At 38.8% G+C, this 17825-nt stretch overlaps 1 protein-coding gene across 5 annotated transcripts in view; it reads right to left on the bottom strand.

Annotated features, from left to right (window-relative positions):
- The window catches only part of PRDM2 (PR/SET domain 2), a 71516-nt gene that overhangs the window by 22862 nt on the left and 30829 nt on the right, over positions 1-17825 (bottom strand). For all 5 annotated transcript variants that reach the window (XM_032201261.1, XM_032201258.1, XM_032201257.1 and 2 more), the window contains one exon: positions 257-364. In XM_032201261.1, coding sequence (XP_032057152.1) covers positions 257-364 — 108 coding nt within the window. The remainder of the gene's footprint in view (positions 1-256; positions 365-17825) is intronic.

A 17825-nucleotide genomic window follows, 5' to 3' on the forward strand; every position in this document is an offset into this window, starting at 1 on the left:
AGGCATACTTTGTATCTGGCATGAGGTTTGGACAGAGATTTTACAGTAGATTAGTTTTTCCTATTATCAATTGCACATTTAATGACATAGTTCTGACATCAAAACTGCTTACTAACAAAATGCTTGGGTAAACAATATAAACACATTCACTTTGCTACTCTAATATAACACCCTAGCTTATTAAATGCAACAGAAAATGTCCTTTGATTTAAAAGGATAGCTAGAAAGAAAAACTAAGATACTTGAGAACTCTCACCCTCTTTAGAATCCCTCATATCTGCAGAAGAATCCAAGTCAGCCTTTTTCTGCTTTGTATCTGTTGCCTTCTTTCCCTTGTTTTTACCTTCCTGAGTCTTTTTCTTTCCTGGGAGGAAAAACAACATTTATTATTTCTGTTCAGCAATTTTTGTTTTTCATATCTGAGCAGAAAAATACGACACCCAGCTTTGGGATATAACATACTTCTGTAGAAACACTTTTCTGAGAAATATAATCGGTAAGAAGGGACAAGTCAGAGAATACATTCACTACCTGCAAGAGGCACTGAAGGCCAAAGTGTAGAACAAAGAATGCAAGAAAATGTAATTTACAAGAAATTACACGAGTATATCTAATTTTGATGTCTGCTCTGTGAATATATATTGCTAAAGCAGTAAGTCTTTAGGGCCTAGAAGAAATTAAAAGTAAAGATAACCATGAGTTTCAAAAAAAACTAAGACTCCAAAATACTTTGCTCACTTACAAAGCAAACAGACTATAACGGAAATTTATTGTTCCCAGAGTTAACCAGCCCACATCATACAATTATTCACTACCTTCAAATCAGTTAAATTACTGTACTTCATACAAGTCTATGGAAACTTCAAAGTTTCTTCAGGTAATACTAATCCCCAGTGTTAATTGGAAGACCTTACAGAAGCTCAGAGACTTCTATACTAGCATGACCATTCTGAACAATGCTTTGGAGGAGAGTTAAAATAAATGTAATGAAGTTTAAATACTATGAGAAGACCAAAAGCAGTATGATGTTGACCAACATGGAAAAGCAGCAAAACCGAATTAGACGGAACTGGGTAACAGTGAACTATAAAGGTGTATCATCATGTCCACTGACACAAACAAGTTTGCTAATGATTTCTGTTAGCAAAATTAAGCAGCACATAAGAATTGCACAAGATAATGAACACAATGAAGATTAGGGCAAAAAGGTATATTAAAAAAAGACCTAATCAGTGATGAAAGATGTGAAGGCATTCAAAACTTCAATAACCAATGCACTGAAGTTATAATGCTACTTTTTTATCCTGGCTCTTAAAGATGCAGTCCTGTAACATTTGGAACTGATGGCAAGGATTGTAATAACAAAAGAAACATTAAGATATTCTAACTCAATTCATTGCAGTGACCTTATTTCTCCATGCAGAACTCATTTTACGTATAACCACATGGTTGAAACACCACTCATCTGAAACTTCACACTTCCACACACCCACCTCTTAGGAACGAGAACTCTCCAGAAGCTGCAATCCAAATTTCTTCTTTGCTCCCTCTAACACACAAACTACTACTCTAACACACTGACCCTTCTTCTCTAGTTAGAAGTGTGAATCATAGCCCTAAATCCATCTCTTACTTAAAAGCACATTCTTCTAACTCATAATCCTGTCAATAAGTTCCTCCTTTTTTTTTCCTTGAAATATTTTTCACATCATAGGCCAAGAACTTGAAACACCCTTAAAAAAAAAAAAAAATCACATTGCTCTCTATTCAAACTCAATTTCTTGAAGTATGCACCCTCTCATATAGAACAGATCGAAGATAGGTCAACTTTAAAATGCTTGCTTTTATTTGAACATTCCACACCATCCAAATAATTACCTGTACTTCCTCTCAAGGAGATCAAGTTTCACTTCCCCCCAAATTCCACAGGGTTTTTCAGTTTCGTACGCGTAATTATCCTTCCTTTTCCCTCTCTTTACCCAATTTAAAATTTTTCAGTCTGAGAAACTGATAGTATGGTCACAAAGAAGGCACTTCTGTTATCTTTGCAAAAAAATATATATGCACTCTTCCTAAACTGAACTAGCAATTATCCTGTAATATTCTCAAATATCCTAACAGTCTGTGTTAAATCCACAGGCAACAAGCAAACTCTGGTTTACCCGACAATACAATACAAGACTTCAATACCAAACACTAAGTTGTCAATACTGTTCTAAGGCACAGGGAGTTAAAGCACATCTTCATCTGACAAGTTACTGAAAGTTCAGTTTGACAGAATTCAGTACTACCAGCAACTCTACTGCTTGCAACAACCAGTACCAAGATCTGAGTGAGAAGAATTTCAAATAAGTTCCCAGAAATATCTGCGAAGCCACCTGAAACTGCTCTTGAACTGTACAGTAACACAAATCAATAAATATTCTATCAATAGGGAAAAGATCTATGTATAAAGTTTCAGTACATTCCTAGTTTTGACTCCTATCACAGCACACCTTAGGAGCCATGCAACAAAACACAGATTTAGTTGTTAGAACCCTTTAAGAACTATTAACATTTTTGCCGACTGCTTATCAGCTGAAGATTAACAGTGATTTTGACTTCACTGACAAAATTCTAGATGCATCTCTCACCTTTACAGGTGAGGATGGAAACAAGAAGGAAAAGACTCACCTACGCCAAACTTGGCCACAGTTAGAGACAAAGTTCTACACAGTGGTGCAGCACTGGATGATGCTTTGCAGATGAAGTCACTGGACAATTCTACATTTAATTCCAATGCGGCATTGAATTTCAGCATAATGACAGGCTACTCTAAGAGCATTCAAACCAAGACCTGATTCTTTCTCACAGCAAGATTAGAAATGAAGGGAGCTCTTTCAAATGTGAGGTAAGATATGTAAAAGCAACAACACAAGTCACTCAAGTACTAAAGCAAGCACAGGTTTTCCAAAGTGTTGTCCATTTACAGAATACAAAATTTATGCACTTCAAATCCAATTATAATCTAGGAAGTTGCTAGCATGATTTGTAACCAAAATTGAGTTATTTAGGTGACACACTCTTCAGGAGAAAAAAAAAATTAAGCAACCTGCTCACTGATACATCAGAAATTTTGTAAGTTATCGCCCTTTAAGCATAAACACACTTGAGAAGTTTTATCTAGCATCTTACTCAGAATAGCAAGCAAAACTGCTTGCATACACATGTAATTTTAGATGTGGCGGTTCAGTTTGACACAAAGGGATGCCAAGTGATTTTTGATATTCTCCTTTTATCAGCTTTCACTCACATTCATTCATTTTCAGGTTGCAGTTTCCTTTATAAATGCTAAAAAAAAAAAAGTCCACCCTATTCAAGCATGGCAAAGACTGTCCAAGACGCATCCACCTCATGTTCCTAAACCTAACAATATTCCATTGCAGATGTTCAGGAAGGGCATATAAGAACAGAGGAACAGTAAAGTGATGCTTTCTTGGTATACTCTCCCAGCTTTCACCTCTCTATAGCTCAGGAATTTTTGAAGGCACCAACTAGCTTTTGACAGGCTTTCCTTCAGGAGTTCTCAAAGTGCTTTTGAAACCCACGTGTACCTGAAAGATTTGTACCATTCTCTTCCTGCATAGTCCCAAAGAAAAACACTACCTGCAACTCTGATACAAAGGGTATCACTGAGGAAGCAACCCAAGGTCTGTCCCGCAGTTTTCTTACAGTTTCAGATGTCAGGAACTAAGAGAAGCCTGCAGGAGGGGAAAAACTTTCTCACAGCACAGAACCTGGTGGAAGCCTGAGCATAAGTACACACGTGCACTTACCATCAGGTTCCTGAAGGGTCCTACATGGCTGCTACTGCCAGCTGGATCCTCCACTTGGTCTAAACAAGAAAGATACAGGAATGAAACACAGGGAAAGTGAAATGGAAACAATGACAAAAGAATAAATGAAGGGCAGAACTTAATATATGTGTATGTGCATTACAAGAATTGCAAAAGAAAGATGCAAAGGAAACTGAATGAAAGAAACAGATGGAAAAACAGCTACCTGCCTACAGTGACAAAGACCAGAAGAAGAATGCAGGAATTTCTGTCTTGCCACTTAGTTTTTAAACATGGGTTCTTCTCCCCTTTCCTTCATTTATGCGTGTTGCAGACAGGTCACCAAGAGCATTACCTGCCTTTACACTCTTACAGCACCCATACAACATCTAGTACAAACACTGCAACAGGCACAGATCTCACGGTACTGCCTACTAGGCAACGGGCCTATTCCAATCACATAGTGCCACTTATCTCAGAGGAGTTCAGAGGATAACAATTTAAAGAGGAGTAGTAATCTCCATTTGCCCATACTTACTTCTATTGATCAGACCAAGACATCTCAAAACAACCCACAGCACCTGCACTTGGATTTGTGCTGTTAACCAAAACACTAACGGGACTGTACAACAACTGAGCAACTGCTGCTGAGATAGAATAAGCACACTCAGATGCCAGGAGGGAAAAAGTTAAACAGTCTTTCCATACACATGGAGCTGCATCCTATCATTAAGTATTGCAAAACTGTACAAGATGCTATTATCTTTAATAAGTTCTAAGTGCAGCACCAAACACGTTCACAGCTAACACCATAAAGCAGGAAGGGGAATCTTGCATCTGATCACCAACAGGGATTTTGATCACTTACAAGAAATATGAAAGGAGACAAATTTGCATGTGTCACACTGACAGCGATTGCCACACGGTTTCATGATATGAATTACAATCTACTAGCATAAACTTGCTAGCTAATCCTTTTGGGACTGGTTCAGATTAGCGATAGCTTGCACCAGCCTCATTCAGTAGTTACTGCTATTCTGTAAACCAACTTCTGATTTTTTCCTCCTATTTAAAGTACCAACTATTTTGGTATTGGAGAATATGAAATAAAGATTGAGCATATATACAAGCTAAACAGTCCTTACAGAAAATTCAGGAGAAACCACAACTGTGTAACCACTTCCGCATTATTCTGATTAATGACTTCCAAAATGCTGATGCAACTTGATTTTTAATTGGGGAAAGTTGCACACCAGAATTCCTCTATTCCTATATTCAGAATGCTGGGAGACATGTCGTGCTTTTCAAAGGGAATTACTTATACTCCCAGGAATGTGTAAAATCTGCCTAGTTGTTCTGGAAGACAGACTAGCAAAAGTGAATGTCTTTTACACACAAAAAAAGCCATATTCAAAATGATAGCAGAAAGCAATCATAGAATTCAAATAAATGCACACGCACCATCTCATAACATACAGTAACTAAACCATTTTAAATGGTGCCCAAAGTTTTATGTAACTTGGTACAGGTGAGGTTATTCCACTAAGTCATTTGAACTCTTGGAGAAAAACGAAGAGAAAGTGAAAACAGCAGCGATCAGTTACAGAGCAGAGCAGCATTAAGCCAGGAAAAGAAAAGATGCCAACCTTGAAAGAAAGAACCTCAACACTTCTCCTTTATTAAAGTCAGGTTACTTACATGTTATGACATTAACTTCCATTCTCTCTCACGTACCATTACTGTTAGCACAACAACAGACCACAGTTCCTTTTTGAAACTTGACTCAAGCAAGCATAGCTGAAAAGCTCTGAAGGGAACTTCTGACCACGCACCTAACTACCTGCAGAGGGAACATCTTTTGAACTCAAAAGCTTCCAACTTAACATGAAACAAAACAGCAAGCTTTGGGGGAAAAATGCTCTTGTACTGAAAGAGCAATTACTACAGAAGCCAAGAGAATGCAGAGGCTGACAGACACCTCCCAAGTCCCAAGGGTCCCATATTCAAATGCTGACATACAGCAGCTTTGGTGGTAGATGCTTTCTATACTGAATTAAGATGAGTCATGACAGAAAAAAAATATTTTCATTTTTAGTGTAAGATATGCTATACCAGGGGCATTTTCCAGTTTGGCTAAAGATGCATCCTGCTGCTTTGGTGCGCACACATAAAATCCATTCCAGCATGCTCTAACAGAACTATACCCTAGGCAGAAAGGTACCCATCTCTTGATTCAAAAACACAGACCAAGTCTCACAATATCAACTGTTTTTTCCATTAACAATACCAACTATTTCTAAAATTGAATATTGAAAAAAAAGTTAAAGGATGCAAAAGCAGCACATTTTTGTTCATATCCAAGCAATTCTAAGGATGAGACTCAAGACATAAAAAGCACAGCTTAATTCCTGAAACAGAAGCATCTAAAGTGGACATCAATTAATTCTGAATGGCTACATAGCACCATTAAGAGGCCTATTTCAACAGTGCTGTCAAGTATCTAAGAAAACATGCAAAAAAGAGTCACATTTAGACGTCACAATGACCCCATTTTCCTTGATCTATTATTATTAATAATTAGCAGGTGGTTTCTTTTTTTTTTTTTTTGCAATACTAGTTTGTATGGACATTATTTTAGGTACTGTTAAACAAATTAAACCCCGTGAAACAGCTGATGTCTGTTCTACTGCATAAAATACATCATTGTAAGGTGCAATTTTAAATTGACCCCTGAGAATCAAGAGAATAATAGAGAGCTCTAAGACCTTACTTCTGTGTTCTCAGTCTGCCCAATCTTAACATACCCAATTATTTCAGAAGAGGGATAACACACAGAACTATATATACAGAAAATATCTGGAAAAATCTTGAAGAAGGTCTACACCCACAGCCCCAGGCCTGTACTACAGAAGCAGACGCTTAGCCTGGTGCCCAGCACAACCCACTACTGCTTGCAGGACAAAGACTCAGCAGGACACTGTGCTCCAACTGCTTGCAATCTCCCTGCAATTCAATGCCAGGGGCTGACTACTCACAGCATCACTTGTCTTCGTTCAGCTCTCCACATCTCTTCGGTACAGGCTGGGAGGAGAGGCAAGTGGAGCACACACAGGTCTGTGCAGCAACAGGCTCCTCCAAAGGATACTGAGGGTCTCCAGGAAGCAGCTCAGCTGCCAGGAGGTATAGAAACAAGGGCTCTGAAGAGAAACTGCATGCCCCATTGTTGTAGTCATTTTTGCTCTAATTTGGAACTCAATGACCTGCCTGAAGACCACAAACAGCAGCAATAAATGGATGCTTCCTGAATATGCTTTTATTCCTGATGCAAAGCAAGGGTTCTTCCATGCTCTTTTTCCACCACAACTTGCATCTCATCTTCCTTGAAAACACACATTCAAGTTTACGAGGTAGCAGTGGGAGAGTGTGACAGCATAAGCATGGAAGACAAGACTTACAGTAACTGCTAGAATCAAGCTGCCTCACTGAAACCACCGCCATCATTAAGAAAACAACTTGTCCTATGAAATAAACACATTACTACACATCAACCATCACTTCACATATGCAGAAAGAGGAGCATTTTAATTACTGCATCATCCAACTAGATATTAAGTATTACCCTAACACTCTCACCTTGGGAAGTTAGTTCAATACATCTGAATACAGCTGCTTATGCATGTATTTCTGTAGTAAAATGTTTGTACTCTGCACTAAATATCCACTTTGCAGAAAAGAAATGGAGCAATGCATTCACAAAGACCGCTAGCATATTTGCCTAACAGATAAACTTGTTGCCATGGAAAGCTTAAGAAAATTCTGAGCTGGGGCTATTTAAAACACCAATTTCTGCAAACATTTGGCCAAGTCTTCATGTTAATGAACACGTAAGATCATTAAGTTAAGATTAATTAACACTTAAGATCAAGTTACTGTATCTCACCACAAACTTCTTCAATTATAATCATCAGTACCAGACAAATGTTAGCACAGTAGGGTATACCATGCCAACATAAAAAAAAAAAAAGACAAAAGGACTTAAAAGAAGCAAAAGGAAATGTTGTCATTACATGAAGTTCTTCATAATCTCAGAAAAGCTTAGCTGAAGCTATTCACAACACTCAGATAAACAGATAAATGCATCTGAAGAGCCCTACAAGGGGAAAGCCCATCTGAAACATATGGTATTATACCACTCCACAGAAACCAAAGTATGAATTGCCTACAGTCTTCCTCACATGCTTCACATTTTGTGAATTGAATCGTGTACCACTACCCCTGTAATAGAAAGAGGAGCAAGAAGTAATACATACATGTTTGCATAGCATGCCATCTCCATTCACAGCACCTCGCTGAAATCCTTAATGTTATGCCTTCTCTGACTAACCTGAGTATAAATCATAGGAAGCATTAAGTTTACAGGCTAAGACTTACTCATCCATAATGACTTAAATGCTACAGAATGTCATCTAACAACTATGAAGCAGGGCAAACAAACATCCACAGGGTTTAATTCTATGCAAGTTTAACCCACACAAGAGCTGTGCTGAAACAATTAAGCGTAAATAATTAAACCTACAGCTTTTATCTTAGTAGACAAAGATGTTATTTCTACCTCGATGCAGACACTTACAAAACTAAACCAGCAGACAGAGAACACAAGTATGCAGTGTCAGACCTGCTCTACAATTTCTCAATCGCTCCTCAGAGTTGTGCACTCCTACCTCCTCCCCTCCCTAATAACACAGCCTCCCACCAGTCCCAGCAAGTTCCTCTACGCAGCCACCACTGACACGGCCAACCTGTTACCGAAAACACGATGAGCACTCGTCTCTGGTTGTATTCCATGAGCTTTCATTTAGCTAATGTTAAGTATTATAGCTAAAAGAAGTAATAAAAATGACAGCTGACACACAGAACCCTTAAACAGAGTTTCCAAAAGTAACCGGTGTTCTCTATGTTTAGCCAGTCTCTTATGAAGAACTCAGTTACAAACGGCATCTTTATTTTTATTTAAACATAGAAAACTATTCAAAATGTAAACCTGCACTTTCATGAACACGAGCTTTTCCTTTAATCCAGAGGATGGTACTCCTACACTCACTACAACTCTCCAGGAAACATTTGTCTGACCCTGCAACAAAGCCACATGCAGATGATTAAGTAGCAGCATGCATTTCGACAGCAGCCTTTGCAAGATAATAGAAATGCAAGAGCTCACACAAGTAGTTGTACCAGAACAGTTAAACAAACACAGTTAATTCAGTCTGTCTTCATCTGTAATAACCAACCCATAGATCTGTCATTGTACTATTTTCTTTGCTAACTTTTGAGGGGGTCAGGTTAACAGTATTTATTTGTTTCTTTTAGGCTAGGTTATCTTTAGAAGTAACTACTTCAGACTTTCTCTGCCATTTTATTCTGCCGTTTGACAAACCAAGTACGTTCAAATGCAGCAGTCATCACACTGGTAAGTCACTTTTTAAAAACCACAGAACTGCTTAGCTTTTTGGGTCTGCCTGTGGGCTAACACCCCTCACACACCGCAAATGAAGGCGGTGATCTGCTGCAAAGAGCGTTTTTGTTCCACCACCCCAAGCAGAACTCTTGAAAGGTCAGAGAAAAGCTGCAATTGCCTTTAAGTCCAAAAATGCACAGGAGTTTGTCCAAACGTTTGTGTCCAAACATGGGCTAAAGCTTCACTTGAACACAGCTGTACGAGGGCTACGATTCCCAGGAAACAGGACGGCCTTTGTGCCCGGCGGGGCACGGGGATTACTGTAACAGGAGTCTCTCCAACGCCGAGGAAAGAAGAGCAAAGCCTCTCACAGATGTAGGGCGCCGACAGTGCCGCTACCACCAGATTAAGTCTCCCATGTATAAAATTAACCCCCTTAGAATTGCTAAAAGGTTTTATTTATAATATTTTTATTTACTTTCACTGAAATCCATCGTGTTACTCTTTTTTACTAAAGCCCTCTGTTCACCATACATGTCCTTAGTCAGATGCTTGTCTCCAAAGTAGTAAAGAGTTCAGTAAAGTCAGGCCCCTCTCTTTTACAAAGTACTTCATCCCCCTCTTAGCCATACATTTCCGGTTTTCCTTCTTGTACTTTACCATTTTCTTCTTCAACACAACTTGAAGAGGAGGGAAAAAAACAACACATTCAGCAGATGTTTTTGCTTTTTGTTGTTGTTGTTATCAGCAGCAATCCAATAGATTTGCAATAAAGTCGTATCTTGAATTTCTAAAAAGAAACTTAATCTCAAAGATTTACTCTGTAGTATTTTCCACAGTGCGCACAGTCCCTTATTGCCCTCTCTTACCTCTGAAGCACCAAGCCATCAGCCCTGGCATGCAATGCAAGCTCGCCCTAAACAATAAATATCTTTGGCCTGTAACAGTTTTAGAGGCTACTCTTTACTGGCAGCATAGCACTTAATTGCCCTGAGCTTTTTGCTCAGGCACTGTGTAAGAACATTACCATGTAACTTGGAATGAGAACAACTGATGCCCAACAACATGCCTTCATTTGTATGAGGTAGGAAAAAACATTACTGACAAATTAAGTAGAGATGACAAGAAATGGAATTACCAGCTACCTGTTACAGTAAGTACATAGCTTGTGTCCATTAGCCCTCATTAAAAACATGATAGCATTTTATGATATGGGCTTCAGCCTCAGAAGGAACATCTTTAACTGCTCATGGGCAGCTACTGTCAGGACGCGTTTGCAGGCATGAAAACTGCTTCTCTGCATCTGTTAAATTTGGAAAGTCTCATCTCCTTCCAACTTCAGAGTGACATTCCAAGGTCATATGGCAGATTATCACCACAGGTCCTTTCTAATATGTAAAAGCAGACTAAGGACAAGGATAAACATTATGGAAATTCATTAATATAACGTTGAACTAAGTCTCTGAATTGGTTTTATCTGTTGAGAAGTTGTGATGGATTTGCTTAGCTTTTTCTGTGAACCAAGATGCTTCACTCAGTTCAGCTGCAGCCTTTTTTTTTTTTCCCCTAGAGAAATGCTTTTCAGTCTTCTCTGAAAACAGAGGATATATTGACCTGTATCTCCAGAGCAGCTCTAGCTGCAGTGCGCTCCAGTTGCCCAACCTGTGCTTTTGGAGTTGTAGAGCACGATGCAACGGGACAACAGTTGGCACTCGGGGTAATAGAGCTGACAAGAATTACTAGATGTTACTAAATGTACAGTTTGCCCCAAATCAGATGACAGCAAACTGGATTCTGCCTAATTTATGAAGAAAGGTCGATAGGCTCATAAGGGCACTACAAGGAACAACTTCTTCCACTTCTCAAATGATGTGGAAACAAGCCCCAGTCGGAGGACAAGTGTATTTGTCTTCTGCTCAGTTAACTGCTACAGTCAAGATTAACCTCTTTTGATGAAACTAGACATGAAAAATGCAGAAAGTTTCCACACATTTTTTCATAGAATAAAATGAAAACTGAAGTAGAATGCAAAAATAAAACCTCACTGAAAAGTAACTTGGACATTTTCACTCAAGAAACCAGAAAAAAAGAGCAGAGAGACTCAAGGCTGACACTGAACAGTTAAGGATTTGGTAGCTACAAACGAAGTTCCAGCACAAAGTCCACTTTGCTTTTGCAATCCCTGACAAGGGTCCATAGGATCTGAAAGCTGGGCTCTTTGCTCTTTACTTGTCACTTGAAATAGAACACCGCAGGAAGTCAATTTTTTACTCAGCCAGCTAAAACTTGGTGTGACCTACTCCTCGGTAAAAGCCCAAGACGATTCTAACATTTGGCACCCGTACGGTGCACGTTTCCTTTTAGGAGGCTGACTCGAAGGCAAAGGTGGGTATTTTAAGATTCTGATACAAACTTTGAGCTACAGAGAGCTCAGCTGTCACTGCTGCTGAGCTGCTTTACACCGGAGCTTACTACCCAGTGAAGTGTTTGATTTTACTGGCAACAGTAAGAGGAAGCTTGCACTGTACCTGGCTTTGACCAGTGATAATAGGAGAGCAAATCTACCATAATTTACACGAATCAAGGCACTTACAGAAACACTAGCCCTTTCCCATTTAACAACGGATTTTTCATACAGACTGCCAAATAAAACCACGTTCAGATTTGGCTAGATTCTAGCAAGTAAGGAGTCTGGCTATCAACACAGGTTAGAATAGATGTACAGCTGACGACCCATTTCCACATCATTTTGCAGTAATAATAATCAAGAAGATAGATTTTCAGCTATTGTAATAGTCTCACTAGAGTAACTTCATGCCAACCACCACATTAATAATACTGCCTCTTTGAAGTTCTGGGGCATTAATCATAGTCAAAAATGCTCTTGCAGAACTCCGATAGTAAGCGTGACAACAAAATTAACTCTCAACAGCAAGCCTAGTAAGCTCTTAAATCTTTCTGAAGGTTTCATGCTAAGCAACAAACATACACTGGTGATGCAAATAAGTAACACGCTTGCTTAGTCCAGGGGAAAAAGTGAATATATACTAGTGAATATCTGATGTTCAGGCAATACTCGATTTCTTAGATAGAAGTGCGGAATCATCAGTAAGTTTTACTTCAATAACTGTTAAAACCAAGTAAAAACTTAAAGACAGCTACATTTCACTGAGGTACTTCACACAGAGAGGGGAGGCCAGTGAGAATTCTCCAACAAAGTCGTTCCTGTCAATCTACGCAAGGCTCTTGGCAAGAATGACAAAATAAATTTGAAGGTTTGACAGACTAAAAAAATTAAGTACGCTCTGGTCTGACAATAACTGTTTCTTTCTTGTACTTTTGAAAAATGCATTAAGTGGAACAGAAGATAATTTTGATATTTTGCACTTTTATAATAGTGACATTAGAATTTTCATAGAGACTTTACAAACAGAAATTGCCTTACAAAGTAAGGAGTTCTCATGCTTAAAGACAGGTCTCAGCCACACACATGTACAAATGGAGTCACATCTCTTCCCACAAATAAACCAGTTATCAAAACTTTGTATGGACATACTTGGAGTTATGCGAAACGTGCCTGCTTGCCACTTCATAATAAATTATACAGGGCATCTGTAGACATGTCCTCAGAGTAAGAGGTTCCCATAAACAATTCAAGTAAAATATGCAAAATAACAGTGAATTGTAATAAAAGAACAACCACTAAAGTTTAGTACTATTAATGATACAGAATTAATATTAATAGTATTGTTCAAACAGTTTAAAAAAATGAAGCGTAAAAATTAAGCAGCTAGAGAAAAGCAGTAAAAGTGATTAAGAGATAGGGAAGGTTCCCATTGTAAGGAGAACTTGGAGCCTTTACTACATGAGGACACGATTCATAAAGGACAAACTGAAAGTCAGTCATTGAGGAGCTTGTATCTCCCCTAAAACCTAAAGTTTCCAATTGTAAGGCAACAAGCGAAGTGAAAGAGTAAATGCCTGGTAAAGCCTTGACTTCACATGAGACAACGCAAAGGAAGTCAAGAAAGGCTTGTTCACACGAATCAAGTCGCGTCGGTTTAAGTGAGACAACAAACCCAAACACTGCCATGGGCAAGGCAGGAACTCACTGAGGGTAAGAGAATAACCAAAGCCTGCTCCCAGAAGCAGCGGGACAGTTCCAAAACGCACACAATGTAAGGCACTTATGAGAACAAAAAAGAAAACCACTTGTTTCTGGAAAACAGTGCCTATTCTCCCATCCTGCAGGAATTCATCCACTTCCTGTACTTGAACACAGTCTCTAAATCTGTTTAATTCAAAGTTCTTTCCTAAAACAGAACTCACCATTTTTTCTCCACATCTTCTCCCCAGAAGCAGTTCAACAGTTTCTGTGACTCAGAACAGAATATTTTAAGAAAGTGTTGGAAAATCCTAACAATATTTGTGCAAGGGAAGTAATATTTTAATAGAAACTTCATAACACAACTGATTTTCAAGATAATTTAAAACATAGTTTCCTTAAAAACACGGAAAAGCAATGGAATACTAAGCTTTTCTCCCAGGCCACCCCCAGTTCCAAAGCTAATCCTGATCAATAGAAAAAACACATTCGTTAATATTGGAAACTTGTCTGATGCCTTACTTTTCTTCCCACCGTAGGTTAACTAAAGAGAGCACTAGCAAATTTGCTCAGAAATGCTGTAACTGGGATCTAGGTGCGTTTCATTATTTAATTTTGGGGAAAAAATAACATATGGAAGAGTGGTTGAACTGAGGAAAAGAAGGAAAATACCGATCAGTTTACAATCTGATTTGAATAAACAAATCACTCAAAGTTTGTTACATTAGAGATATGCCCTCATCAGAAATAATGTGGTAGCTAAAAACATACTGACTCGTTACAACCATAAAGGATGTTGTTAAATAAGCTTTTTGTGTGACAAAACCACACAAGGATGAAGTAACACAGGGTGCACGGGATGCTTGCACGACTTGCTGTAATGAAGATCTGGTACTATCAGCACCAAGTGCTTACCCTGCATTCCCAACCACCTTCTGGCCCTTTCTGAAGTTCCTCCTACTACAAGGAATTTTGCTTTCCTAGTGGCACCACCACTCTGATGTGTGAGCAGACATAACTGGATGTCCCCAGCAGCATGAAAATTGGGGTGTCTCATCCAGCTTTCAGCACAAGCACATACCGTGATACTGGTAACAGCGACAGCCCCACGCTGACAACACCTGTGGATTTCCATGAGCAGCTGCACATTCTGAAACTTTTAAAGGGAGTGTATACACAATAGCGCGAGGCTTCTGGAGAAGAAACAAACCTTGCAGCTTTCCCTAACCTTACAATTACAGCATACAAGTAAACAAGTTGCCCAATGTTCATATAAATATGCTATAATCTGACTAAAAAAAAAAAAAAAACGATTATTTTTTTTAAACAACTTAGGAATTAGTATCTGAATATGGTAAGTCTTCATTCTTCCAAAAGCTTCAACTTTGAAATACGGAGTTTTTAATAAATGCATTTTAATGCTGAATTTAATTCTTTTTTATATACACCAATAATTTATTTTTACCTATGATATGAAGTCTTATCTTCTCCTATTCTTAAACCCGTAGGCAGAAGCAAAGCTGGAATGAATCACACCAACCTCACTCTGCTGCTCGGGAAGGTTCAGAGCAACAGCTATCACAGAAACTGGGGGCGTTGCTGGAGAAGTGAAGAAGGAAATTTGAAGTAATACAAGTCTCCTATTCAAAAAGCCCCTTTTAATGGAGGATAAGAGAAAATCTCCACTGGCTAGAAGACCTCGAATGTATTAGAGGTTCACCAGATAGAAGCAGCAAGGAGAGATACAGCTCCCTAGACATGACAAAGGCAACTTTTCAACTGGAGTTATATAATTATTCTTGTTAATCAGTCTAAACTTGGAAAAATCAAAGCAAATTTCATTCTGAAGTTTTGTTCCAGATCTTTCTGACCTTCTCCTTCCTCCCTTGCCTCTTCCCAGCCATTAGCTAGGAAGTTATACTGGAAATAAGGTTTGGTAAGAAGGTCATCTCATTGAGGGATTTCCTTGCTATCAATGTACAACTTTCAGAACTTGACCACCTTCTGTAAGCCACATTCCAGTTCACATTCAACCATCTTCTCACAAGCTATTTTATTCCATGAACAACTCTAGCTAAGAAATTCATGTAACAAATTAAAAAAAGATCAGCACGGCAACACTGGACCATGATTTTCATTTGTGATGCCATCCAGATGGCAATCCAAGGCCCGCCTTTTGTGACCAGGACATGTAGTTATGCAATCCAAGAGCAGGTGATTATTTGGAACTAAGAGAAAATGCCTATGCTAGCATTAACAGAAAAAACTGCAAGAATTCTGACTATGCACAGAATTTAACCTGCCTATTGCATCTTCACTTTTCACGTTTGTGCAGCTGCAATTTGGCACCGTTTCAGCCATAGCCACGCTCACAGATAAAAGTGAATCCACTGTAACTTTTATTATGGCAGCATTGATTTAAAAGCTCTGAAGCAAAAGCCTGAAGTTGCACTTTGCATTCAAGCCTGATAAAAAACACAGCATTACGACAGCAGTACGGACATTTACGGTAGTGAGGTTTTAATAAATTTATTAGCAACAGTTTGAGACTTTAAACTTTACTACCATAGATATTCACTGGGGCTACCCAAGACCCTGATTCAGGTGATTTGTCCTACAGCAATAGAGTATTTTAAGAGGACACACAACTGGGTTTTCCAAGAGGCCACTTAGTTCTATGACGGGCTCCCATTCAAACTGCCTCACGCAGCATGCTTTCAGTCAAGTGAAATTACAGACTTTTTCCTCCTCTCTTGAGAGCCTGACTTTGCAGGGAGAAGATACTGAAGAGGCACTCACGGCATTCACTCCAGACAATGGCAGAAATTATGCCACTGGGGTTTGTTGCTTAGATGAAGTGCTAGAAGGAACACTGCTAAGACACAAACACGGCTGAGCAGCACAGCACGGAAGCACTACCACTGGGTTATAAATAAGTGCAGAAGTAAAACACTGGCCTCTTCTCCCCTCTGGAAAATAAAGTTTAAGAAGTGTTATACACAAGCACGTAGCAGAGCACCATTTTATCTCATGTAATGCCAGTATCTTTCCTCCTCCGAGACCACACATTTGATCTGCCACATAATCTATGACTGAAACTATCCAGATTACCTTAGCACTGCCTGATAGCGCTTTGGAGCCTACTCAGCACCTTAGATTAGAGCCTGATAAAACCACTGGACATTTTTATGTATGACCATCCTTTCTTTAACATATTTGGCTAGTGAAAAGTTGCTTTTAGAAGGAAGATTCAGTATAAAGCCAAAGACGCCCAAAACACTGAGTAAACAAGTTCTTGCAAGAGGAAAAAAAAAAAATAAAGCAAGAGAAAAGTCAGCTGTAATAGTCTAAGAAGGGAAAATCATGTTTTAGGAACCTTCTGAAGTAAGTATTCATCTTCCATATTATTACTGTTACTACACTGACATATATAAAGGAAGAAATGTGCTGATAAAGGGAAAAAGTTCCCCCTATTCCACTGACATGTAAACAGATTGATGAATTTAACTATAAAGTTAAATTCAGGCTATTCCCCCCACCCCAAACCTCAGAAAGGGAATTAACAAAGAAAACTTGTGCTGATGCATTTGGTTTGAACAATCTTTCCTCCACGCTCGATAGGCAGAACAAAAATATATTGACTACAACCTGGGAGAAGTTAGAAAGCTTAACAAATACTTGAAATTTCAGGAAATACAAAAGCAAGAAAGTGTGTTGATCGTTTTTCTGCTAGTTGTTGACCAAGACAATCTTCTTAGGCACTGGCAGCTGCTGGTTCCTAACCACTTAGTATTCATGTCAAAGATAACAAGGGTTAGCTCCAATAAGTCTGATACTAACCAAGTTTTTAGTATTTTTTCCCCAAAGACCCGTTTATAATACTGAATTTCCTTCCAAATCTCAAATACACTCATCACCTTAGCAACAACATTTTACAAGCAATCATTCAATGCAGAAAACTAAGTTAGTAAGAACTGTCATTTTCCTTAATTTAACAAAAGTGGTTTGCACATTAAAAGAAAAAACCAAAGATTTACTGACGTTATGAAAACTTTCAAACTCTCAAACAATAACTATTCACACTAACACCTGGAAGATGGAATACTTCAAAATGCTTTTTGAAGGCAGATGACACAACCAAAACTGGCAAAGAAGTCATGCAACTAAAGAGCAGGGGAGTTTTGAGAAACACAACCGAGGCATAACCAAGGTCCCACCTTCTGCAAACACATTAGAGGAGACCGGGATAGAGGAGAATGCCAGGTGCCATCCTAAACATGCTCCGAAGGAGATTATGGACCAGTGTCAGTAATCACTTGCAAACAGAGGTCAGATCAAGGTCAAGCAGAATGTGATATTTCCATCTGTATCTTGTGTCTGTCCCAGACTGGGTCAGCTGCTGATTCTGAAATGCCATCCCGACTTGACAAATTCGGTAAGGATTACCTCT

Source organism: Aythya fuligula, chromosome 21 (assembly GCF_009819795.1).
Source record: "Aythya fuligula isolate bAytFul2 chromosome 21, bAytFul2.pri, whole genome shotgun sequence".
Classification (NCBI taxonomy): Eukaryota; Metazoa; Chordata; class Aves; order Anseriformes; family Anatidae; genus Aythya; species Aythya fuligula.